The 27,353-nt window shown below is 43.3% G+C and overlaps 2 protein-coding genes across 4 annotated transcripts in view; one reads left to right on the top strand and one right to left on the bottom strand.

Annotated features, from left to right (window-relative positions):
* Positions 1-752: 752 nt before the first annotated feature.
* CENPL (centromere protein L) lies at positions 753-19,373 on the bottom strand. 2 transcript variants are annotated; one of them, XM_089666622.1, is made up of 5 exons: positions 19,234-19,373; positions 17,848-18,024; positions 11,699-11,950; positions 10,681-11,229; positions 753-1,104 (listed from the first exon to the last, which is right to left on the bottom strand). In XM_089666622.1, exons 2-5 carry the CDS (start codon positions 18,019-18,021, stop codon positions 1,030-1,032), a joined length of 1,050 nt encoding a protein of 349 aa, XP_089522748.1. In that variant the 5' UTR covers positions 18,022-18,024; positions 19,234-19,373; the 3' UTR covers positions 753-1,029. The 2 variants fall into 2 exon arrangements, with proteins under 2 accessions (XP_089522748.1, XP_089522749.1); XM_089666623.1 differs by lacking the exon at positions 19,234-19,373 and adding an exon at positions 14,833-15,000 and having other exon boundaries at positions 17,848-17,981.
* Positions 19,374-19,475: 102 nt separating this feature from the next.
* Positions 19,476-27,353, top strand: part of DARS2 (aspartyl-tRNA synthetase 2, mitochondrial) — a 50,518-nt gene continuing 42,640 nt past the window's right edge. The window contains exons 1-2 of one of the 2 annotated variants that reach the window (XM_089666602.1): positions 19,476-19,711; positions 22,831-23,022. The gene's annotated coding sequence lies outside the window, so the exon portion shown is untranslated. The remainder of the gene's footprint in view (positions 19,712-22,830; positions 23,023-27,353) is intronic. The other variant, XM_089666601.1, reaches the window with a different exon arrangement.

Genomic DNA, 27,353 nt, shown 5'->3' on the forward strand with positions numbered 1-27,353 from the left:
AAGACCAAGGACAGCCTCAGTTCCTGTACACTTTGCTGGATGGTTCAAGAGAGGGCTCAGGTAAGTATTGGGGGGGGGGGGGGGTTACCTTCTTGCATAGAATGTGTGAATGTAAAAAACCTTCAGGTCTTTAGAGCCACATTAACATGTTGAGGTTAAAACCTGATTGGCTACCATGCGCAGCTGCACCAGTACACCAGTTTTAGTACATCTCCCCCATGGGGTCCATTTACACAAGTGATTACCTTTTCTGTCTACAAGCTGTGTGTGGGTAGATGTGGCCAGCAGCTGCTTGGCCAGATTTGTAAAATCAATGGCAGGAACTGCCATTCACATGTAACTGCTCATAAAAGCCAGGCAATTCGCATTTTCACAAGGAGGTCAGCAGCCCTGTGCTTCTCCCAGAGAAGGTAGAATTTAAAAGCATTACTCCAGTCTGATTGGTTTCATGTTATTGAGGGTTTTATTCTGTCAGGTTTATATTGCAGTCCGTATGCCCACGAGGGATATTTTTCCTCACTTCCTGTTTAAAATATCAGACAGAATAGAAAAGAAAAATACCGTCTATGGGAACATGGAAAGTAATTAAAGCCTAATGAGGTTCTAACCCTTCCCTGTCTGAGGAACACATTGTGGCTGGAGGTGAGCTTTACCATCGTTGACCATTTGATAGGTTTAGTGTGAACATTTTGTGTAGGTGAATGGCTTATTTTACTTTTTATATGCGACTCCTAATATACATACTCAAGAACTTACTGAGAAAATCTTTATTTGACAATTTATGACAAACTGACAGACAATGCTGGAACTGCCAGATAAATATATATACAAAAAAAAAAAACAAGTGCTTTGAGCCATCTCCATGAATGGGCCAGACAGGCAGAAGGAGTAGTAATGCCGAAGAGATCCGGTTTTCACTCCAAGGGTCTTCTTAGTGCAAGATGGCCTGTAGACGATTCCTATACACATTTGGGGTGTGACTTTTAGTCCTATACATTATATGTTACACAAGTCAGTCTTGGGTTGAGGTTAATACTGAATATTGTTTATTGCAATCTCTGTGAGAAATCCAAGCACTCGTACAAGATGGTCTTTGCTGAGGAACTGCGAAAAAAAAAAAAAAGGAAGAATAAAAATAAACATCTATAAAGAAATGCATTTTCTGCATGAGATATTGCTTTTAGTCTTGACCAGAATAAATGACAAATTTGTGCAAATCAACTGTACAGATCTATAAGTAATAGCCATTCCCTTGGTAGTTCTCAGGTTTTTTTTGATCATGCAACATAAAAGGCTCCTTTCACATGGAAGGGTTCTGCCAAGTGGATCCGCCTGCTGATCCCTGCTGAGCAGGTGGATGACAGGTTTATGTCCGCTCCACTTGTGGACAGACACAGCCCGCTATTCTCTATGGGGTGGACGGATGTCTGTTTACATCTGCTGTTATCCGATCCGCTAGACCAGTGGTTCTTAACCTTGTTGGAGGTACTGAACCCCACCAGTTTCATATGCGCATTCACCGAACCCTTCTTAATTGGAAAAATAAAATATGATTTTTAAAATTCAAAACATAGGTATATATTTATACATAGGTGCACAAAATGAACAAAACCATTAAAACATGATTTTCACACAAAAACAAAAACATAATAATGAATATTTACTGCACGAATCATAGGTGTGGGTCTTCACCTCTGCCGGACCCGCGAGACTGACTCACTGAACCCCTGGGGTTCGATCGAACCCAGGTTACGAACCACTGTTTTATAGTAATTCATCCCCCCTATAGTAATTCATCCCCCATATTAATTCATCCCTTATATAGTAGTAGTAAGTAGCAAGTAGTAAGCCAAGTCCCCCCTGTGTCAATTCACTTACCTTTGCTCCGCGCGTTCCTCTCGCCGTATTCCCGCGCCGTCCGGTCTTCAGGGCGGACTGTGAGAGGAGCCTAGCTCCTCTCACGTTCGTCACGCTGCCCCGCCTACACACATCCTGACAGCCAATCACTGGCTATCAGGATGTGAGTGGCAGCGAGACTGGCCAATCATTGCATTTGAGCGCGCTGCCCTGGCTGTTTTTTTTTTTTGGATCACGCTGCAGAGTCCCTGCCGCCCAAGAGGAGGGAGGGGAGCGGGCGCCCGGCACACAAGAGCCGCATTAAAGCGTGTAAAGAGCCGCATGTGGCTCGCGAGCCGCGGCTTGCCGACCACTGGGCTAAGCGATGTTGCGTGACCACCTGCAGCCAATGATGGACAAGCGGGGCATGTCATCACGAATCATATGAGTCCGGTGTGGGTCTTCACCTCCGCCGAACCCGCGAGACTGACTCACCGAACCCCTGGGGTTCGATCGAACCCAGGTTAAGAACCACTGCGCTAGACTGATGAGGAACATATGACCTTACATTGTTCTCTATGTTGAGGTGGATGTAAAAAGACAAAGTCTGTTTTACAACTGCCTGCTTCCAATCGGATTTTATTGGTCCAGCTTGGACCAATGCATGTATGTATATGCCATACCTGGCCGATCCCTGTGGCAGCTGGAAATCACTGTAGTAGGCACCACTAATACAGTGATTTCTGCTAGCTTCTGTGTCTCAAGGTGCTCTGCTGGGTAGTGAACACAGGAGGTCACTTGCTTGACATTGGTGCCATTCAGAGAACTTTGTATATTCTCAATTAATGCAAAGTGTTCTCTTATTGGCAAGGTCTAGTTTGTAATGTCAATGGCCTGCTTCTCCATCTCATTCAATCTGAGAATGTTTTTCATTCATTGAGAAAATGCAGTGTTCTCTGAATGGTGCCAGTGTCAAGCAAGCAGCCCCCGGGGCACAAGACCTGGAAGCTAGCAGCAATCACTGCAATACCGATGTCTACTACAGCGATTTCCAGCTTCCATGGGGGGGTCGGCCAGGTATGAAACATATAGTACACACTTCTATTGGTCCAAACTGGACCAATGTAACTATGCAAAAGTAATCCATGCTGGACCTTCAGCTTTAAATTAAATTACAATGCAAATACATAAAATAACTGATTGCATAGGTAGGTCCCCTTTCAATATACCATGCATAAATCATCACTGGTGTAGACAATTATTTTAAAGAGCTACATAAGTAGGACTCATGCACACGGGCGAACTGGGGCATAGAACATACAATACTGCTGTATTTCAACACCTGGGAAGCAGAGGTGTTATGTATAGACACCTATACAAATAATTAACACATACAGCTGTATTTGGGAATATGCAGCTCAGAACATAAACCTTCATATAGATATATGCCTCTGTCTGCATCCAGGGGTGTACACCAATTCTAGCTTATGCTCACAGACGCATATACCTGCGTAAAGCTGAATCCTATGATTCATTAGTATAGGTGGCTGTACATAACCCCAGTGATTCCAATGTGCCAAAATATTGCCTTTTTTCATATGCCTGTGCATACGAGTCCTTAGTGAAACGAAGGTAATCGCTGTGTAGTCAAGGAGTATCAAGCAATTGTAATATAAATAATACATGTGTATCCTAGAAGATTCAATAGCTGGTTAGTCAGTATCACGGCATAACCTAATCCAGCCTCCCTCAACCAGAGATTGCTAAGTATTCTTCCCATCTGGTGGAGCCTGCATATTATTGGGGTATCCCCAGTGGCCTGGGACAAGTGGAGCTCCTCATTTTTTCTATCACATAAGTAACAACTGACATGATCTATTAGAAGTCTCTAAGAGTGGCATTCTTCCCAAAGACCATGACCCACATACCAACAATGCAAGGGAGTCCAAAAATGATCAGCCCCAGGTGTCAAATACTCTAGGGGCACCACACCGCCTATTTTCTTTATTATATCTACAATTTACAGATGATGTCAATGTATTGTGACCTGTTAATTTTTGGTAGGGGTTCCCTCAGATTTGAACTTTAAAGGGTTCCTCTAAAAAAAAAAACCAAAATGCTGACCTAAACCATGAAGATGAGAGACGACACCAAGCAGCCCTGAGAAAAGGTGAAGGCAAGGCAAAGAATTCTCCAAGTCACTGAATATCCCTGAAGTTGGCTACAGATGGATCGTATTATGGCTAGTTCAACAGGAGTGGGCGAATTTCATTCCATCTATGGCCGTTCCCTTTCATGAAAAGTTGATTTAACGATCGACTTCTCACAAAAGTGCTTGTTGGAAATTTTTTGTTTGATCGCTGCTGCAGCCAATGAGCTGTAGAACTGATAAGTGTACCTCTTTCAGCGGACAAGTCTCTCCTGCCAAAATACAATAGTATAGCAGGATGGATTCTTCCATCCACCTTGTTTCTGTGGATGGGAGAATCCATTCAATTTTTTTTGACCAGCCTACTGGCTGATCAAAAAAAAAGTAATCCATTTATGGCCAGCCTTAGGTCTAGAAACAGAAAGGCTACCCCCCTACTCATCAGGGACCAACTTTGGGGAAATTCCATCAGGTTTAGGCAGATAGTAGAGAAGCATCTGGAAATACCTTCATGTGGTTCCGTCAGATCTGTAGATATGCACAAGGACAGAGCCTCTAAGAGCACACTATTTGCACATCAAGTCAAAGGAAAAGGGTTAAACTCTTGTACATAGCTACAGATTTGAATATCTGATCACAGTAAATCAGTCCTTAGGACATGGAAAGAGCATGGCACAGATGTAGTGAACTTTCCAGCAACCAGCTGCCCGCCAAAAGTGTGCGACTGTGCAAGAAGATCAGTTAGGGATGCCAAACAGGAAACCTATGACCTGTCTTAAGTCTTAAGAGGCCTCAATGGCTAAGCTTGGAGAGGCTATGCATACAACAAAATGTTTTGCAAGCGTTTTACCAGTCCTCCTTACTACTCTATAGGCGAGTGGTTAAAAAAAAAAAAAAAAAAAATCTACTGAAAACGTGGTCAGTTGAAAAGAATTTCTATAGCCGGAGATGACCAAAGCTGAGTATCATCATAAATGCACCATCCCAAAGTGTGTAAAGCTTCAACTGATGAAGTCACGTGAAGTGTGACGACACGCGTGGGGAGGAGCAAGGTGACGTCAGAGCCGGAGCACTGTTAGCACAGTAAGAGACACTGCTCTGTGTATTGTACAGCTTCACCACTATCATCACACTGCGGTTTTTATTACTGTTACCATGTATTTGAATAAACTTTAATGAGGTTTTAACAAACGTGCTGCACTATGATCGCTTTATATGGTTGTGGAGTTCCATCTACAGAGTCCACTATACCGCCAAAAGGTCCTTTCGGAAAATACAGTGGCCATATATGAGGGGAGGATTATCCACAGAAGAGAGATCTTTGTTTTACCCCCATTAGGAGGGGAGATGCCTGGTTGACCTGTTTCTTATACGGGTCCACACATGAAGGTGAGGGTCCACCTATACTATATGATCACCGTGGTGATGCAGACCATTTAAAGACTTACAGCACTGGAATTGCAGGCTCACTCTCCAGTAGAAATATGGCTCTTTCCATCCACATTCGCTGGAGTCTTTTTCTTACATTTTCTTCTTTTTGGACTTTTACGTTGTAGTTTCACATATGTGTTTTTGGACTTCATGTTATGCTTTTTATGTTTTAATGTTTTTGCAGCAGCGCAACACTACACATTAGCTTATATTTTTCACACATTTTATGTGTTTGCAGCAGCTTGTATATCTTTAGACTTTTTTTTGTGTTATATTATGGATTTTTTTGGCAGCTCATAATTTTCTCACTTTTTTTTTTATATGTTGTTGGGTATCATGTCTAGTGTACACCCCCCCCCCCCAGGTCTGCCCACCCGCAAATGGGAGAAGCCCATTTACAGGAACTGGGGCCAGAGTCAAAGGATGTTGTATAAGGGGCGATTGCACATCATTATGATTAGGCTCTGAGGAAGGGGGGGGATCGCCCCTTGAAAAGCATCAGCCATTTTCAAGTTTCCTCTTGCTTGTGGGACTCACGCACCATTCCAGACCATGGACCACCATTGGTCATGATATGCCTGTGTATATTTGAGGTTTGTGAGTATATATCTACAACATTTTATGATTAAAGTTTTTTATTGAGGTAATGCGCAAGGCTTCTGCGCCTCTTTCGTTTCTTATTTTAGAGTGCCATGCTGGGCTACCCCAGCGCTTAGGGGGATGCACAGCACTGCCTTATTGGATTGAATGCTAAGGTTTATGAAGACTCTTCCACATATGCCATATCTGGTCCTTTGAGCGCAGGAGGTATTTCTCTTCTTTTTAGACATGCCGACTGGATCTCAAGTGGGGCTATGTGTGTCCACTGACATGCACAGCATGGTTCAGCCCTAACCCCCCCCTTCCTCCTCACAGGATTTGATTGACAGCAGCAGGAGCTAATGGCTCCCACTGCTCTCTGGATTGATGCTGGAGTCAAGTAAGACTTTGGGGTGGGAAGGGCTCAGCAAGTGGCAAAATATTTTTTTACTTTAAAATGTAGGGAATGCATTAAGGAAAAGAACAAAAACCCCCCCCACAAAATTACCTTTAGAACCACTTTAAAATAGTGAGCAAAGCCATGCAATCTTTCCTTTATGGTTCCAGGCCAACTGTACATTCAGAACTGACGATTTATAGCGCAGCTACAGCCCAGTGTTATAGTGCCATTGTTTCCAAACTGCACACAATTGTCTCAGGCTGCATCAGCGTAGTGTTTGGGAACAATGCTGTCTATGTAGTAGGCCCTGACAATTTGCATGGCTTCATTCATTATCCTAAAAGGAGTAATGAAGCCCTTATTTTAGGGATTTATGAAGGGATGCAACAAGTGAACACCTATATTAGAAAAGAAGTATGGCCTAAGCTTTTCTGGCCATGTATCACTTGTGGGTCACAGGAGTGCACTTTACTTTTGCTCTCCTGTGACCCAGAGTCAGCTGATAGCAGGCTATTGCCCATTATCAACTGACAAGGCACAGCAGCTCCAGGCTCTGGAAGGATCCTGACAACATTGTCAGGATTCACTCAGCTGTCCGATTGACATCTGGCTTTGCTTCTGCTAAAAGCTGGAGCCAGCTGCAACTGCTGGAGGGAAGAATTGAGCAAATTAGCAATCATGCGATTGCTCAGTTCTCGGGCTTGGAGGCGGGGTAGGGCAGCTGCAGCATTACAACGATGCTGCAGCATAGAGGTAAGTTGTTTTTTTTTTTTTAACACAGTGGGCTGTTTTCTTGTTGGCTGCCCACCCACCTTCCTCAGTGAACCCTTGGTTAAAAAAACTGCAATACTAACAGCAGCAGGCAATTAATAGCTTAAAGTGAAACTACAGGTACGAAATGAGCATGTACCTACCTCCTCCCTCCCGTTCCACTCCCAGAACAAAAGGAGTCGGGCTACGTGGTGCTCAGCCTTTCACAGGGAGCTTTGTACTCTAGGAGTCGAGTTTGTGATTTCACCAGTCTACCTCTCTGACTCGGCCTGACTTGATTTTGTTCTGAAAGTGGCATAGGAAGTCCCCGCCCCTCTGCCGGTACACAACACGGTATACTGTATGAGGATACAAACAGTTCATACAGCACACACAGCTACTGCATCACTAAGGCTCAGTTCACACTAGCTTTGTCAGCAGGCGTCAGACAGGCGTTTGGCAGGCGTTTTTAATGCTTCTCAAACGCCTATGAAAATTCTGCACATGGCAGCACACAGTGCTGTTCACACTGAAGCATTAGCATCGTATTGTGGCAAAACGGACGCCTTGGGGTTTATTTACTAAAGCTGGAGAGTCCAAAATCAGACTCCCTTCTGCATAGAAACCAATCAGCTTCTAACCTCAGCTTGTTCAATGAAGCTTTGGCAATGAAACCTGGAAGCTGATTGGTTTCTGTGCAGAAGGGAGTCTGATTTTGGACTCTCCAGCTTTAGTAAATAAACCCCCTTGTGTCAAGTCAGGAGGAGTTGAAGCCTCCCAATCAAGTCTATGGTGCCTAGCAGGTGTTTGCAGAGCGTTAATACCATTTAACTTCATTATAGGTGTTTGTGGTGCGGTTTTACTGCTTGGCAAAGTCTATCAAATGTCTCAAAACCACACATAGGGCGTTTTGGGAGCGCTAAAAACACTTCCCAAACGCCTGTCTAACGCCTGTCAAATGCTATAGGGGCGTTTGGCAAGAGTTAGAAATAAAGTCAAGTGTGAACGAGCCCTAAGTGAATTAAATAGTTTGTTCAAACCATTTAAAATGAAATGAAACCTGGGAGGTAAACGTTAAAGGCCAAGTTCACTTTTTGCAAAAAACGTAGATCAGGGTGACTCAATGCAATGCACAGGCTCTTATGTAAGTTTAACCCCCAGCACTGGGTCTGTGTGGAGCTTCTGTTGTAGGGCTGGAAGAAATGCAATTGGACTACAATTGCTGTGACATCCCGTCCTGCTGCTGGCATCCTCCATTGAGTCCCCTCTAACAGTGTAGATGGCACTTGTAGTCATGTAATCCAAGCCACACTTCAGTGACCTGGTTGTAAGGGTGGAGCCACACACGACAATTAAAACAAACTACACCAAAAATCACCCTTCAATTCAGGTAACAGGAGGAGCAGTTTGGTTGTGGGGGGTGTGGGTGCTTTATAATAAATGGATAAATCCTCATGCGTGCCACCCCCTGGTCACAAAAAAAATAGAAAAAAAAAAATGCGAGTGGCTGCAAGCACCAAATTATGTTCCCACAACCCAAATAAATATAGATAAGCAGATGCTGCGCTACTCCTTTCACACCTTACTTAACTACTGCAAGCAAGAAATAAACACCTGCCTGAGCGCCTCATCTCAAAAATAAAATACTAACATATAAATACATGAAAATGGAGTGACAATATGTGCATAATCAAAAATGCAGTAACAAACAGACACCCAAATGAGCACCTCTCCATCAAGTGAACATAGTAATCATAATCCCATTGTTCCTACATATAATATAGAATTCAATCCGAGGTGAAACAAATGGAGAAATAGTGAAATATGGTGCTTAGTGTCAGGAATGGACTGGCCAGCAATGGTGGGACTCACCTGCCTTTTGATCTGCAGTACCAGGGCTGGCCAGCGGGTGCTCCCAGCAATCAGAGACTCAACTTTGCAGCCAGCTAACACCTGGAACTGATTATGCTGGGGTATTTAAGGGATGGCCAGACCCACAGACTCTGCCTTGGTGTGTGTTTGTCCTGGGCCCTGTATCTGTCCTGCATCCTGTTTCTGTTCCTTTGCTGACCCTCTGTACTACGCTGCTTGCTACCTGTTCTGATCCCTGGCTTGTGACCCTGACCATCCCTCTGCTTGACCCTCTGTACTACGCTGCTTGCTACCTGCTGAACCTGGCCTGTGACCCCGACCATTCTCCGCTTGCTCCCCCTGTACCTACCTGCCCAATTGATATTGACCCGGCCTGCCTGACGACGCTTGCTTGTATGTACTGTTATCTGTGGGTGGTTGGTTTGGTTTGTTTGCACTGTATTATGTTTAGTATTGCACTGCGTTTATGTTTGTATTGTTAGTGTTAATAAATTATATTGTTTATCCCATATCTGAAGTCTGCGTTTCCCAGCGTCAGTCACACATCTCTGGTCATACCTGGGAGCCCTGACACTTAGTAAACACCAGGCTGATTAGTAAACACCATGCCTGTATGGGTCTGTGGACCCGGTTTTAAAGTGGAGTAGCTTTTTATCTGTCTTTTTAGCATTAAAATAAGAATCTACTACACTATGGAGTGTCCCATATTATTTATATTTTGAGTATTGATCGATGTGAAGGAGACGCTGAAGGAGCCTTAAAAAGGAGCAGATTCTGGATGAGAGCAGGTTGGAAATTCATCCAGTAAAAGCACATGGTTCCTATAAAGTTCATAGGTCAAAACTGGAGGTGAGCGTACACACTAGCTGGTGGAGGAAGCACAAGTGGTGGGTAATTTAAGCAGAAAATCACTGGTGGATTGAATATGGACTAAAGAATCTTCATATGAAAGAATTTTTTGAACTATATCAGTTTATCACAGACGTTTTGTACACTGAGTATCTGACATTTGAGGGGAGCCCTCTTGGGGGTTTGTTTAAAACATTATTGCATTCATTCTTTACTTTATTATGTGTATGCAGTATTGTTTAATTATTTTCACTTTGTGGTTCATGTAAGGTGCTCAGCTGCTTAACCACTTAGTAAATATGCATAAATGAAAATTATATACAATTTGGTTCATCACAGAATTCCTCTTCATTAGTACATTTGGGATTTTAGGGGTGCTCAGCCTTGTGTTTACCAATCACCATTTTTTTATTAGTTTCACCTGAATTCTATATTATATGTAGTTACAATGGGATGATTACCATGTTCATTTGAGAGGTGTTCAGTCGGGTGTTTAATTGTTACTGCATTTTTTATTGTGCACATTTTGTTACTCAATTTTCATGTTAAGAATTTAGTTATTTTACTTTTGACATGAGGGGCTCAGCCAGGTGTTAATTTGTTGCTTGCAGTAGAGGTGTGAAAGGAGTAACGCAACCATGCTTTGTGTTACTCCCTAAAATATGGGTGTAGCATGTAGGCCAGGTCTAAAACTGGCTGTCTGGCCCTGGAATCAATCTATCCATCCATCCAGTCCTTGCACCAGGTCCTTTGAACACCCCACACACAGCTACTAAAATATACATTTACACAACTCACAAGGCAAAAAGCTTACCTTTACTTTGCCGTCACAGTGTGCCGAGACCACAGCCACGGTCACCTTTACCAGCTGTGTCGTCGATAAGTGAATTTTAAAGTGTCTGAAGAAATGTGAATAAAGACATTGAAATAAATGTTCAACCTCCTCCACCGTCACCTCATCCTTAGATTTTTGAATGTCATTCCACAGGGTTTTAAAATCCTCCGGATGAATGGCAAGAGAGATGTCCATGTGTGGTTCGACTGGCACAGAGAATACCAGTTCTGTGGTGGGCACGTGTCCATGTACTTCATATCCAGCGCACATAGCCACCAACCATCTAAGATCATGTGACCTGATCACCAGTTTACCAAAACAGCAGTCAAATGCCTGTTGGAACCAGGTGCCCACTATAGCCGTGAATGACTCTGACCCGTTAATAAGAAATAGTGGAAGACAGGTGAAGGTCTCTGGTAACACTTCTAATATGTCCTCCTCTGTGTATGTCCCGCAGAACCAACCAGTCCACACAATCCGCTCCTCTGTGCCCGATTTGGAGAGCTGGGATTGGGATTTTCCAGTAATCTAGCAGTGAAAAGAAAAAAAAAAATATTGAATTGTGGTGTGCAGAAGGAAAGGCTGCACTGCTAGGGTGGGCAATGCTAAAGTGAACCTGCTACTTAGCCATGCACACTTGCACCCCATACCTGGAAGCTCCTAATATTACCCTTTGCTCCCAGCAACTGAACAAAGCAGTGGGGGAAAGTAAAGGGAAGGTGACTATATGCAACTGGTGAGGATAGTAATGAAAGCAAACATATATATTATGAACAAGCAGTAAAAGCAATCCACAACAAGCCGTCATTAGGGGCATATGTGCATGGGGGGTAGGGAAAACTTATTCTGGGTTTTTGGCAGATCAACATATATTTTTCAATAACTACAGTATTTTTTTTTTTAGAGGCAAAACATGGTGAAATGTGCAATATTACAGATTTTTTTTTATTTTGCCCAGATTTAGTTTTTAGGAATAGTCCAGTGCAGATATACTAACCTGAACTAGTATTGCAGTTGGATCCCTCTCTTTCCCTTTGAGTCCAGGAAGACAGGAAAAGTTGGCTTTCAGGTTAAAGTCTGACCCCGGATCAACAGCGACACCCTTCTGCTTTTCAGCTGCTATAGTGGCAGATAGATGCTTTGAGTATTCCTTTAGCTTGTCATATGAAAAATTATACATCGGTGTCACGCTGTAAATAGTCCATTGTTTTTGAAGCAACAGAGCTGCCTTCTGTGGATCAAGGGTTTCCTGAAACAGTCAATACAAAGATTCCTTGTATGAAAACACATAAAATGACCAGATTTAAACAAATGTTTATTAACAAGATAGGTAGAAACAGACCAGTATACACAAAGAAAAGGTTTTGCTGGCCTTCGAGCATATAGAGCAGGGATGTCAAACTGGCGGCCCTCCAGCTGTTGTGAAACTACAAGTCCCATCATACCTCTACCTGTGGGAGTCATGCTTTTAAACTGTCAATCTTGCAATGCCTCATGGGACTTGTAGTTTGGCAACAGCTTGAGAGCCGCCAGTTTGACACCCATGATATAAGGGGAAGGCATGTAGGACATCACACGTAATAGCACTTTATCATCTAAAAGGGTAACTCCAGTTTGTGGGGAAGAAAATTTGCAAATTGAAAACAAAAACTAGAAAAAAATAATATAGCGTATACAACGACTCAAGTCATATTGTAACTGAATATTATTAAAAATTACATTTCCTTTTCAATCTGCAGCTCTGTAATTTTCTGTAAAATGCTGTGCAATATGGCTACCTGCGCCCCCAAGAAGAGATACTCCCAAAAGGGAAATCACATCTAAAAAGGGATGCAGATCCTGTCACTTTCCTCATTAGAACCTTATAGGTGCAGCAGCTGATTGATAAATATTAAACCCATATTACCCAAACAAAATTTACGTCCTTTTTTTCACACAAATAGAGCTTTCTTTTGGCTGTATTTGATCACCTGTGCGCTTTTTATTTTTTGCGCTACAAACAAAAAACCCCCAAAATTAAAAAAAAAAAAAAACCCCAAAAAATAATATTTTTTCATTTCCGTCAAACAATTTCCAAAAACCTCAAATTTCGTCATAAATTTAGGCCAAAATGTATTCTGCTACATGTTTTTGGTAAAAAAAAAATCCCAATAAGTGTATATTGATTGCTTTGTGTGAAAGTTATAGCATCTACAAACTATGGTATAGATAATTTGAAATTTACATAGCTTTTACTTTCTGACTGCTCATCACATTTCTTGAGGTGCTAAAATACCAGGATAGTACAAACACCCCCAAATGACCGCTTTTCGGAAAGTAGACACCCTAAGCTATCTGCTGAGGTGCATATTGAGTCCATGGAAGATTTATTTTTTTCCACAACTTTTTGGAAAATGACAAAAACATTTTTTTTTTTTTTTTTTTTTACACAAAGTTGTCACTTAAATGATATATTGCTCTCAAAAGCCATGGGTGTATGTGGAATTACACCCCAAAATACATTCTGCTACTACTACTGAGTATGAGGATACCACACGTGAGACTTTTTGGGAGCCTAGCAACATACAGGAGCCTGAAATCCAATGACCACTTTGAAAGCCTGAAGGTGCGTAACTTCCTCATTTCACTTCCTCACTACCCATCACAGTTTCGAAGGCCCTGAAATGCCACAATAGCACCAAACCCCCCCCAAGTGACTCCTTTTTGGAAAGTAGACACCCCAAGGAATTTAAAACTAGGCATGGTAAGCATTTTGCAGATCTAATTTTTTCTCACAAGGTTTTGAAATATATATATAAAAAAAAGAGAAAATATGTTTTTGTTTTCTTTCTTCATTTTCCAAAAACTTGTGGCAACAAACGAGATCTGCAAAATACTCACAATGCTTTTATCAAATTCCTTAGGGTGTCTACTTTCCAAAAATGGGTCATTGGGGGGGGGGGGGGGGGAGGGTTGGTGCTAGTCTGGAATTCCAGGGCCTCCGAAACTGTAATAGGTAGCCAGGAAGTGTAATGAGGAAATAAAGCTCTTTAAAAGCCTGAAGGTGCTTATTGGATTTTGGGGTCCTGTACTTGGCTAGACCGCCAAAATGTCTCTCACATGTGGTACCCCCATACTGGGGAGAAGTAGCAGAATGTATTTTAGGGAGTAATTGCACATATACCTATGGCATGCATGAGCAATAAATTATTTAAATTACAATTGTGTAAAAAATTTTTTTTTGTCATTTTCCAAAAACTTGTGGTAAAAAAAAATAAATTCTTCTATTGATTCAACATTCCTCTCAGCAAATAGTTTGGGGTGTCTACTTTCCAAAAAGGGGTCATTTTGGGGGGTGGGGGCGTTTTACGCCCAGCATTAGAAGTTTATGCCACACATCATTCACTCTTCTAACCACCTGAAGATCAAGCCTTTTCTGCCACTTTGTTCACAATAAAAAAAAAAAAATAAAAAAAAATCAGTATTTTGGCTAGGAAATTTGAACCCCCAAACATTATACAATTTTTAGAGCAGACACCCTAGTGAATAAAATGATGGGTGCTGCAATTTTTTAATCTCACATAGTACTTACACACTAATACAGTGATCAGTAAAAATCTGCGCACTGTAAACAATGACACTGGTGACAGGGCTGTGAAGGGTTTAACTGGGGGGGTTGGGCAATCAATGGGTTAAATGTGACCTAGGTGTGTTCTAACTGTAAGTATGTGCTGTTTTACTCACGTTTTGTATGTCTTCTTCTCTCTCTGGGACATTATGTGCCCAGGCAGAGCAGAGTTACATCATATCCTGTCCTGTATAAATGTCAACACAGGACAGGGACCGATCATCCGACTTCAGCCGGACATCACTGGCTGAAATCGAATGATTGATCCCTCCGGGATCAAATGGTGACACCTGCGGGTCGGCGAGGCGCGCGCGTGCCCCCCCCCCGCGAAAACCTAGGGAGCGCGGATCACGTTTTAAAACGTGATTGTGCCACCTTGTGGCCGTTTTTCCACAGTGGCTGGACGGCAAGCCGTTAATGCACGGGTAAATGAACACGAATATAGTTGAAATTCACTATAAATGTTTGTCTAGATGGTATTGTACACCGAGTGTGGCACATAAAACAGAGAGAAGAAGTATCACCTTTATGTTGGAGAGGATGTGGGGCAATAGGGACAATGGCTCATATATGGTGGGAATGCCCAAACATTCAGTTATATTGGCAGGAGATAATTTATCATATACATGAGATTTGGGGGACATCTATCCAGAAGGATCCATGGGTATGTCTTTTCTATAGAACAGAGTTGTCTGTAAAACAATATAAAAACAGTTTATTATATCATCTGATTGGAGCAGCAAAGGGTTTAATTCCCAGGTTTTGGAAGGCCCAGGATCCACCAACAATGAGGTATTGGATAGACAGAGTAGAATATATGTTAGTAGGATGAAGGAACTTTGTTACATGTAGAAAGATGAAATGGAAAAGTTTAGAAATATTTGGGGTAAATGGTATAAGTTTAGAACTTCAGAAAAAAATATTTAAAAATGAAAAAAGGTCCCCCGATAGTAGTACCAGAGAATTTAAATGGTTGAAGAGATCTATATATACTGTATATATGACTAGATTAATAGGAGGGCAAAGAGAGGATAAGATGAGATTGGACAGGGGTGTGTTGGGGATAAAATTTATATGTATGACGTAAAAAGATTTGTGATGGTTTTGTAATGTATTTTTTTTCTTAAGGGAAAATTTAATAAAAGACATAATGGAAAAAAAAAAATGTCTAAAGTGTGCGGCATAATAGTATTTCGTAACTTCTGAACCACTAACCCATATACAGTTAAATATAGTTATCTGAAGTTTTCTTAACCTCCCTAGCAGTCTAATTATATCCATATTTCTGTGCTAAAAGCGGTACTTTTTTTTGCATGAAAAAATGTATTTTTTTTATTGTAGACCTGTAATTTTTAGGAATAACTCACTGAAATCTGTCCGAACAAGAGTCTAGTAAACATCCCGGGTATGTTAAAATTTGAAACATGAAATCATAAATTATAATTTAATAATAATAAACATAATAATAAATTTAATTCAATAATATAATCAAACCAAAAACACTGAAATTTGAAATACAGCGCCAAGTTCTCACATCACTGAGCAAAGTCGCAAAATCGTTTTCAGTGTCTGATGATGAATTTCCCCACGAATCATTATCACTCAATTCTGCAAGTAGTTCTAATTTACTCTCGCTGTTCTCTAGCTGGTCTAAAACCGCTTTTGACCTTTTTGGACGCCATGGACGTTTCTCAGTTTCCAGGCAGAAAGAACAGTCAAAATGCAGGCAGGACACAGGACAAAGCACTCGGGACAAAATGTATGTGAAATGGTTTGATACAGGAATGTTATACTGTGTGATTTTAGTGTATTTAGTGAATGAAACTTTTTGACATTTTTAAATTTCCCGCCGGTTCCGTCCCCCGTACGTCCTGACGTTGCAGGGAACGGAACCCAGAAGACAGATGCTGGCATCGGCTGGAGGACATTACAGGGGACACTGCAGGAGGGACATCGCGGGAGCGCAGGATAAGGTAAGTGCAGAACAGATCCCGGAGCAGCGCTGCAGGGTATTCCCAAGTGTAGCTCGGGGTTACCGCTTGTGGTGCTGAAACTTTACCCTGAGCTACACTTGGGAATACCACCAGGGAGGTTAAGGTCTGTAGCTGGGACCCTTACAGGTAAGGTTTCAAATAAATATAAAGGTTTAGGAATGATAGCCATCTTGATTGCTGGGCTGTCTCAAGATATATGGATAAGGCTTGGGGTGTCCATTTATGAAGCAGATTTGCTATCTCTATACAGTATATACAAGGAGGACATTTTGCTTGTATAAAGTCTGATACGTGGGTGTAATGTGAATTATTATTATACAGGATTTATATGGCGCCAACAGTTTGCTCAGCGCTTTACAATATAACGGGTGACAATACAGCAAAAATACAGTTCAATACAAGAAGGTTAGGAGGGCCCTGCTCCTTGGAGCTTACAATCTAAGACCAGGGTATTTAATATAGTCCGACTTTGAGCTATAAAGTGAGTAACTGTTGGAGACACAGTGTTGGGATATTAACTGGTATGATCTCGGTTTTAGCTGTGTTAACCTTGTATCCAGACAATTTGCGGGGAGGAGGAGAAGAAGGGTGGATCTCCCTAATGGGGACACAGCAATAACAACTGACAGATGTTCTAATCTCTCTCCACTCTGTCCAAAACTGGAAAAAAAAAAAAAAAAGTTTTGCCTTTAGTTATACTTTAACCACACTATAGCCATATGACAGCTACAGCGCAGTAACCCAGTCCTGGGAGGGCGTCATATGACGTCCTGCCAGAACGCGCAGCCCCAGGGGCGTGCACCCGGCGATCTCTGTGATTGCTGTGTCCTACAGACCTGATGAGGTAAAAGGCCAATCACAGCAGCCTTTTACCACATGATCAGCTGTGTCCATTGACACAGCAGATCACAAAGTAAATACAGTTGCCAGTTATCGGCAGCACTTTCCTCACGCTGTCACAGCGCGAGGAAAGTACTGCCGATAAGCGGCAGCTGTCAGAGGAGTTCGGCAACGATGATCAGTGCCCAGCAGTGCCGCCTGTCAGTGTCACCTATCAGTGCAGCATCATCAGTGCCTCTTCATCAAAGCCCACCAGTGCAGCCTCATCAGTACCACCTCATCAGTGCAGCCTTATCAACGCACATCAGTGAAGGAGAAAAATTACCTATTTGCAAAATTTTATAATAGAAACAAAGAAAATTTTTTTTTCTCCAAATTTGTTTGCTCTTTTTTTGTTTATAGCGCAAAAAATAAAACACCCAGTGGTGAATAAATACCACCAAAAGAAAGCTCTATTTGTGTGAAAAAAATATAAAACTTTCATATGGGTACAGTGTTGCATGACTGCGCAATTGTCAAACTGCAACAGCGCTGAAAGCTGAAAACTGGCCTGGGCACGAAGGGGGTATAAGTGCCCGGTAGGCTAGTGGTTAAGGGCTGTATTTTTTTAAATAAAATAGAAGAAACATAAACCGATGAAATATAAAAATCCTCCTAGCACATTAAATAACTGGACAATGTGTAATATGGACTGGAAGAACTTACCTGTATAGGTGTGCTTTGTGGTACCCTCCTCTTGGATGCGAGGCGGTATGATGAACGTCGCCGAGCAGAAGTTAGGCTTCCAAGAGGGTACCTAGAGCTCTGGTAGGGGGCGATGCTGCTCCGCAATACTGACTTACTTTTGGGGGTTGACACCCCATCAGTAGGAGTTTGCATAGCCTAAAGGAAGGAACAAAAAAAATTAAAATGGAGACAAACGACAGACACGCGTACTCCTCAGTCAGAGCAGCCTGTTCAATGGGCCAAATACAGAATTACTGTTTAAATACAAAATATCTGTATTGCTCATGATTTTTGCAATGACAAATACTACATACTGTACATCACAGAGAATGTTAAACTTAAAGCTCAACTTTTTATGGTAAAAAAAAAAATAATAATTTGACTTACTTCCCCATTTACTTTTATAAACACTATCAAGTTGCTGAACTCTAATTAGAACAGCTTCTTCTGAACAAATGTATTAGATAGTAAACCCAAAAATAAAAAAAGGAAGAAAATAATAGACTCTACACTTGTTGAGGATGTATCATTCTTTCCTTCATTTGTGGTGGGTTTTTTTTTTACCCTTCTGTCCTTGCAACTTCTTTGACATCTGATCCTTGCATGACAACACTGTGCCTGCTTGTCTAGCTGTTTAGGAAATGTTGTCATCCTAGAATGTGCCCTCCCTGTGATCTCTATAATGACACACAGCCTAACACTGTATACAGCTTGGAGTCCACAGAGGGTCAAAGAGACACGTGCCATTGGTAGTTCATGTCACACTTGCCATCCTAACACTGGTATCTCCTGACACCCTGATCCTTGGCTTCCATTGGTGCTGGGAGAAGTCTGCAGGACATCCGAGGTGATGCAGGTGTGCCCTGCAAAGCTATGGGGCATTGAGAAGATTGGTTGCTTAACACACAGCTAGCTGGTTTGGTGAGGGCTCTCCGCCAGGCCCTCCGCCAGGGCCAGCTCGCCAGACACTCCGCCAGGGCCAGCTCGCCAGACACTCCGCCAGGGCCAGCTCGCCAGACACTCGCACAGCCCCTCACTTGCCTTTCTTCTTGGGGCACTGTTGCCCCCACTGACACCAGCGATGGGGCACTGTTCCTCTCACTGACACCAGCGATGGGGCACTGTTCCTCTCACTGACACCAGCGATGGGGCACTGTTCCTCTCACTGACACCAGCGATGGGGCACTGTTCCTCTCACTGACACCAGCGATGGGGCACTGTTCCTCTCACTGACACCAGCGATGGGGCACTGTTCCTCCCACTGACACCAATGATGGGGCACTGTCCCTCCCACTGATGCCAGGCCCCTGGGTATACAATACACGTCTCCAGCCATAACCCCAATGATGTGTTGGAAGCTCTTACAGCAATCCAGCGCCTCGCACTTTGCTCCCGGCTCCGCACACATCCGATCTATAGCCGAGATCTCTTCATCATAACATCCAGGGCTCTCGCTGGCTCCATACACATAGACTACCAGATACAACCCCGATTTGGCGGTTACAATTTCAAATTCCGCCCTCAATGCCCGGATATGATGTAAATTTCTGGCGCGAGGCTTGGAACGCAGAACACTTCCGCATCACGTTATGGCACGCTGCCACGGCTAGTACGTGCGGTGCCCTCAGAAAACATGGCCGCCCCGGGACGTTGATTGTCCTGTATGATATCCGCTGTGTTCTGGTCGGTGCTGTATCGGCAGATTTGTGTTGCCGGTCCATCTGAGTGTTCGGTTTGGATCGAAGAAGTTAGTGTCTGTCTGTGTGTGAGGGGTGAACCCTTCCGGATTCTATCACGTGGTCCTGGAAGGCGGGCACAGCGTATGGTGCCCGGACACTGACAGGTGAGGCTGACCTGGTGCTGGAAGGAAGCTCTGTTTTAGAGTTTAATGTGTTGAACATTTAAAAGTGTAGTTTTTGTTTCCGAGTTGTATAAAGGTGTATGAGGTGGAGAAGTGGAAGGAGCTCAGAGGTTTGTATGAATGACAGAGGTCATAGAGGTCACAGTGCGATCAGTCAGTGCTGGGCACAGACATTGGGGTCAGAGGTCATCCTGTGCGATCAGTCAGTGCTGGGCACAGACATTGGGGTCAGAGGTCATCCTGTGCGATCAGTCAGTGCTGGGCACAGACACTGGGGTCAGAGGGCATCCTGTGCGATCAGTCAGTGCTGGGCACAGACACTGGGGTCAGAGGGCATCCTGTGCGATCAGTCAGTGCTGGTCACAGACATTGGGGTCAGAGGGCATCCTGTGCGATCAGTCAGTGCTGGTCACAGACATTGGGGTCAGAGGGCATCCTGTGCGATCAGTCAGTGCTGGTTACAGACATTGGGGTCAGAGGTCATCCTGTGCGATCAGTCAGTGCTGGGCACAGACATTGGGGTCAGAGGTCATCCTGTGCGATCAGTCAGTGCTGGGCACAGACATTGGGGTCAGAGGTCATCCTATCTGATCAGTCAGTGCTGGGCACAGACATTGGGGTCAGAGGCCATCCTATCTGATCAGTCAGTGCTGCGCACAGACATTGAGGTCAGAGGTCATCCTATCTGATCAGTCAGTGCTGGGCACAGACATTGGTGTGCACTGACCAGTTTTGTAGTGTAGGCTCACGTGTGTGTTTGTATATGCATGCCATGTGTGCAGCAGCCCATTCATTTCACTCAGTTGCTGTACCCATAAGAAACACAGGGTGTCCCCAATGCTTTTTTTAACCTTTTTTTTTAACCACTTGACCCAAAAGCAAATTCTGACGTTTTTATCTTACATGTAAATCTGTTTTCTTTTTCTTTTTTTTTAGACAATTACTTGGAACCCCAAACATTATATATTTTTTTAAGCAGAGACCCTACAGAATAAAATAGTGGGTGCTGCAATTTTTTATGCCACATAGTATTCACGGAGCGAATTTTCAAATGCAATTGTTTTGAAAAAAATACACCTTTTCTTCATTTTAATGCACAAAATCACAATATATTGGCCAATTATTTGGTAACATATAAAATATGATGTTACTCTGAATAAATGAATACCAAACATGACATGCTTTAAAACTGCACATGCCCCGTGCAATGGCAACAACCTACATACATTTTTTAAATCCATAGCAATGCTTTAAAAGCCTCTACAGGATACCATTTTAGATTTACAGAGGAGGTCTAGTGCTAGAATTACTGCCCTGGATCTGACATTTGTGGCAATACCTCACATGTATGGTGCAACCGCTGTTTACATACTGTTAACAAAAATGGGGGGGTGGCGAGGGTGTACTTCCTTTTAAGTTATTTTGATTTTTTCAAATTATTTTTACACTGTCCCTTTTCATTTTTTTCTTTTTTAGCACTTTTGTAAGGCAGCGGGGGAGGGGGGCATCTTCTCCTGCTGTTTGTAAAAGCAATCCTACAGCTAATTAGCCACTAGGATTGCTTTTACATGAAAGCCCATCACCAGCTGAAAAAAACTATACCAAGATGATGCCTATGCTATGTTCTTCTTTTTTTTTTTTTGTTTGTTTTTTGTATGCAGCCTGTGGGCTGAATGGGAAAAAAAAGAAGAGAAGAAATCTCTGCCAGAAAAAGTTTGTGGTAAGCCCACCATTAGAATATACCGTCCTGCATCCACCCTGTCACGTACTCGCTAACGGTAGCTCTATGGACCACAGTCCGGGATTCCCCAGGGCGCGGAGTCTAAGCCCCAGTCGGCTTGTTCACCAGAGCCCCTGATGGTGGGGATGGACTTGGAGCAGGCTGAGACCAGGTCGCGGCCCCCGGGTACACCCAGCTGTAGTAGAGAGGACCGCCAGCGGGACGTAGCTGAATAAGAGCCTGATGTGAAGAGGCAGGGCAGACCTGAGCAGTAAACGGATTGATCCATGCAGGATGGATGGATGCGGACACACCGTGAAGCAAGTAGCAGAGTCAGACAGGCCGGGTCGGTAACTGTGGAGACAGAACGGAACAGAGCAGCAGACAGGGTATAGTCGGGTCACAGGCCAAGTTCAGCAACAGGAGGTCAGACGATCAGGAGCAGGAAGAAGAGTGGTCAAAGGCAAGCCAGGGGTCAGGGCATGAGACGGTCAGCAGTAATCAGGATCAGGCTGGGGGTCGGCAACAAGGTACACTCACAGGATCAGAACACAAGCAGGGGATCAAGACCATACGGCAACTTGGACATTGCAATGGCCAGTTTAAATAGCCCACCCGGCGCCGACAGGCGCGCCTGGGTCCTAGTGCCTGCCTGGCGCCATCATTGGTGACAGGCGCACCTGGGTCCTAGTGCCCAGCTGCCTGTATGTCTTATCGGGATCCTACGCATGTGCAGATTCGTGCGCCGCGGCGATCTTCTTGTTCCCTGACACACCCACTTCTAATGGCGGGCACACATGAAATATGCCAACAAATATTATAAAATATATATGCCGAAGCATAGGGGCCATCTACCCACAGGCCACCCCAGGCCCCCATGCTTCTGCAGATGAAAAATCTCATCCAACAGCGCTGCCCACACTGACTTAGGTATATTCTGAGAGCAAGTTCCTGTTGCTGTCAGAATAAATAAGTCGGTGCTGCAGCTGAAAGCATTCCTGCAAAGAAAACAGCAATGGTTAACAAAACAGTAACAATAATACAGTACAAGTGTAACCATAGAACAGTAACAACAACAAAAAAAACTATAACTGTTTTTGGTTTTTAAAATTTTTAATTTTTTGGGGGATTTGTACTTTTTTGTTTCTTTTAAACCTCAACTCTTTAAAATGCCTCTCATGCAGCTGGCTAACTGCATCTAGGTTGGGGGTCTGGGGCATAGCACCTTCTGGATACAAAAGGGCCCTGATGATCTCTTCCTTGAATTTTAGAAAGGATACACTTTGCCCAGTTGCTTTGTAAAGCACAAAAGCGTTATATAGAGCCAATTGAAATAAATAAACACTCTTTTTTTTTTTTTTTTTTTTTTTTTTTGTACCAGCGTATGGCTTTTCGGGAAACTAAGTATGGCTTCATCATCTGGTCGTTGAAGTCCACCCCTGCCATGTTAAGGTTATAGTCATGGACACAGAGGGGCTTCTCAACAACACCAACTGCTGTGGTAATTTGGATGGTCGTATCTGCGTGAATAGAAGACAGGGCGAAAACATCCCGTTTGTCCTTCCACTTCACTGTGAGCAATTCCTAATTTCTCAAGCAGGCTTTTTCCCCCTTTCTAAGATGGGTATTTACAAGCTGTTGGGGGAAGCCCCAGTGATTAGTTTGTACGGTGCCACATGAGCCAATTCCAAGATTGTACAAATGTTTAAATAGTGGCATACTTGAATAAAAATTGTCCACATAAAAGTGGTATCCCATATTGAAAAAGGATGACACCAAGTCTGAAACTATCTTGCCACTGCTCCCCATGTATTCTGGGAGCTCCACGTGACTGTCTTTTCCCTCATAAATCTGAAACTTGTATGTATAGCCTGTTGCCCTCTTACAGGTTTTATACTGTACATCTTGACCCCATATCTGGCATGCTTGCTGGGGATAAATTGTTTGAATACAGGGTGTCCGGAAAAATTGAGGGACTCAACGCAGATGTTTTGTTAGGGAGTATAGACATCTGCAAATTTTTGGTTAAGGTGACTTAAGAGGGGCCGAATTTTGTGGAACCGCTCAAATTCAGGGTTACCCCGAGGATGACAGTGTTGTCATTAAAATGCATTATACTCTCATATCTAAGCCTGGCCATGGCAGCAGAGAACACAGGCATATGATGAATTGGGTCTGTGGACCAATACAACCGCAATTCATTTTTTTTAGCAATGCCCATGTTGAGGGTTAGGCCCAAAAAAACTTTAAATTCGAAAAAACCGCAAAGTTTGAATCTGAGTTGGCGGTGATAAACTCTTGTGCATATAAATTGCTTTGATCCTCAATCAATCCATACAGATCTTCCTTGAAAAACCGCTCCAAAAAATCAAGGTAGTTAAATTTGCTGTTTGCACCTGAATTACGGGTTGGGCAGTGAATAGGGGAAGTACGGGTGCTGCAGAATTTGTGGGCTGCCAATCTGGATTTGCAGGCACATCTGGAAGGATACTAGGGGCTCTGCGGGTCTGTGTGCAAATTCTTGGTGGTTGCGGGACAATACTTATGCTCGCCACCGCACCAGGTTGTACTGCACTTATGGGACTCATCACCAAGTGATACTGCAGTGCTGGTATGTGAAAGACCAGGATGTACTAGGTCGCTGGTGCTCGCCAGCTCACCAAAAGGTGGAGCGGCACTAGTACTGGCACTCTGCTGCATATGAGAGTCATCATGCATTTGTAACATCTCAGCAACCTGGGAATGGGGTCGGGTACGCCTGATCTTAGCAGGGACCTCTTCTCCATAGTCTGAACTACCTGTCAGGGTACTGCTGCTGTCAACAGGTTCGCATTCTGAGCTGGATTCTGTCAGTGAATCTTCCACTTCGCTCTCACCTGACATGCTCAGAATCCTTTAGGCCTCTTCACTAGTGTACCTTTTGTTGAACATTTTGGCCACTAATTTTATAGGTACCTAGTGCGACTCACGGGAAAAAGAGCACCTGTGTGTCAGGGACTGCTTGAACCACTACAAAAAATTTACCGGCAAGTGCTAACAGAGATCAGGCCTGATTCTTCGAACACTGCGGTTTTGTGTGCAATGTATCAAGTGACAGTGATGTACTAAGACACTGCACTTGCTGGGGAAGAAGGGGGGGGGGTGTAAGCGTAGGGGCTAAACGCAGGTGCTGCCAGGTGCCGGGGCTGATCCCGATAACGCTGCATTTTTGTGGACGCTATACTAATGTGAATGCTGGTATAGTGCAAAGATATTGATCCGTTCAGACACTATACTTGCAGTGGAGGTTTATTGTGTATGGGGGTATGGAAATGTTTGAAAAAAAACTACTTGTCCAGGGACTAAATCGGGGCCCCAATCTACTTGCCCCTCATGACAATTTAATTGTCCTGACTAAAAAAAAAAAAAATTTTTTAACCAAAACCGTATCTGCTTTAAGTGAGGCTTGAAAATTTTTTTTGGGGGGGAGGGGTGTTATATGCTTGGGTGTAACTTACATTATTTAAAACATTTTTTACTGAACTTTTTTTTTTTTAATCACAAAGGGGACAAAAAGTCCCCTTTTGTGATGATTTTTTGGTGACAGGTTCTTTTTTTTTTTTTTTTTTGAGACATCAGGGTCTAAAATTTCGATGTTTTGTTTCCTAAGCCACTTGGTTATCACTTTTGCCTTATGGCCAGGTACTTCATTATGCTGGAAAATACATTGTTTGTCACAAAACTATTCTTGGATGGTTGGGAGAAGTCGCTCTCGGAGGAGGTTTTTGGACCATTCATGGCTGTGCTCTTAGGCAAAATTGTGAGTGAGCCCACTCCCTTGGCTGAGAAGCAATCCCACACTTGAATGGTCTCAGGATGATTTACTGTCGGCATGACACAGGACTGATGGTAGCGCTCACCTTTTTTTCTCTGGACAAGGTTTTTTCTGGATGCCCTAAACAATTGGGAAGGGGATTCATCAGAAAATGACTTTACCCCAGTCCTCAGCAGTCCAACCCCTGTACCTTTTGCAGAATATCAGTCTGTCCCTGATGTTTTTCCTGGAGAGAAGTTGCTTCTTTGCTGCCCTTCTTGACACCAGTCCATCCTTCAAAAGTCTTTGCCTCACTGTGCTTGCCGATGCACTCACACCTGCCTGTTGCCATTCCTGAGTAAGCTCTGCACTGGTGGTGCCCCAATCCCACAGCTGAATCAACTTTAAGAGATGGCCCTGGCGCTTCCTGGACTTTCTTGGGCACCCTGAAGCCTTCTTCACGACAATTTGAACATCTCTTCTTAATGATCTGATAAATGGTTAATTTAGGCGCAATCTTAATAGCAGCAATATCCTTCCCTGTGAATCCCTTGCAAAGCAATAACTGCACGTTTCCTTGCAGGTAACCATGGTTAACAGAGGAAGAACAATGATTTCAAGCACCACCCTCCCTTTAAATCTTCCAGTCTGTTATTCTAACTCAATCAGTATGACAGAGTGATCTCCAGCTTTGTCCTCCTCAACACTGCCACATGTGTTAATGAGAGAGTTGCTGACATGATGTCAGCTGGTTCTTTTGTGGCAGTGGAAATGTTTTTGTCGCCTCTGCGTGCAAGCACGAGGGGACAGGGGTGCTTTAACCCTTTCACTGCTAGGTCCTGACAGCAGGTCCGGTCCGCTTTCGCCTGTCAGGTGTAAGTGGTCAGGCGGCTCTGCTGCCGCCGATCGCTTCCACAGTCCCCTATGAAATCAAATTGGGACTTTATGTCCCCTATGTGATGAAAAATAAAGTTTAAAATAAAGTTACACCCAAGTATATAACGAACGTAAAAATGCATGCGTTGGGGTGCCTACGCTTGAAAATGTTGATTGCGATAAACCTGTTACATATCGCTGCGCACACCAGAATGAGAGCAATAATTTGACCACCAGACCTCCTCCATAACACTAAACTGATGAACTATAGGGGCTTTTGAAGCGTATATAGAAAATATAGGGTACTGAAGTGTGATGCCATTTCATAGGTGCACACAAATTTAAGGTTTGGCATGTTAGGTATTTATTCACTCAGCACAACCTCGTCTCTTATATTTTACCCAAAATTTGGATAATTTATTGCATTTGTTTGCCCTAAAATTTACTTTAGTGTGATTTTTTTTTTTTTTTTTTTTTACTGAAAGTTTGCGTTTCCTAGACCTAATCTCGTGTGACATACAAAATTGGAACTTCCACTATTTTGTTATCTAGGATATCTGCTTTCAGAAAAATGATGTTTTTAAACCTGTCAAAAAAATGCAAAAATGGCTCTGGCAGTGAAAGGATTAAAACATTTTATTTTTACACTTGCTTTAATTTTTGTTTGTGGGTTGTGGCGTGTTTTTTTTTTTTTTTTTATTGCTGTCACAAGGAATGTAAACATCCCTTGAAACAGTAATAGGCAGTGACCGGTACTCTTTATGGAGAGGTCTGGGGTCAAGAAGACCCTAGATACCTCCTCTGTCCTTTAAAAGCATTTGATCACACCAATTGCGGTGTGATCAAATGCTTTCCATTTTTTAAAAAAGGGGCTGTTTACATCCGGGGAAACCAGAAGCTATGTATGCTCATTGCTTCCTGTTTCCTATATCATAGAGGTGGACAGACTGGTTCTGGTCCTTCTCCAACTCTATGTTCAGCTGGCGGAAGTGTTGGTTGGTCGAACAGGTGTGCTGGTGGGATGGGACAGCCCGCAGGAGGGGGGGGGGGACATTCCCTCATCCCCTTGTAAAAGCGATCTAGTGGCTAGCTGCTTGGATTGCTCTTTCAAGAGAACTGCCTGTTGGCTGTAGACCCGGCTGCTTGCCTGCAGCTTGGCTACCTCTTGCCCGCTACCTGGAACTGCATGTCCGGGCATCAGGAGATAGGACTTACACATCCCTGTGGTGTCTGTG

The sequence above is a fragment of the Staurois parvus genome, unplaced genomic scaffold (assembly GCF_062004578.1).
Source record: "Staurois parvus isolate SC_StPar_1 unplaced genomic scaffold, SC_StPar_1.0 ptg002753l, whole genome shotgun sequence".
In the NCBI taxonomy this organism is placed as follows: domain Eukaryota; kingdom Metazoa; phylum Chordata; class Amphibia; order Anura; family Ranidae; genus Staurois; species Staurois parvus.

What these genes read in the sequence shown, in the direction of transcription:
- CENPL (XM_089666622.1), bottom strand. Translation starts at nt 18,021, where the DNA reads ATGCAAACTCCTACTGATGGGGTGTCAACCCCCAAAAGTAAGTCAGTA. An exon ending in CACAAAGCACACCTATACAG is followed by an intron (nt 11,951 to 17,847) that starts GTAAGTTCTTCC and finishes TGACTGTTTCAG; the next exon opens with GAAACCCTTGATCCACAGAA. An exon ending in CAACTGCAATACTAGTTCAG is followed by an intron (nt 11,230 to 11,698) that starts GTTAGTATATCT and finishes TTTCACTGCTAG; the next exon opens with ATTACTGGAAAATCCCAATC.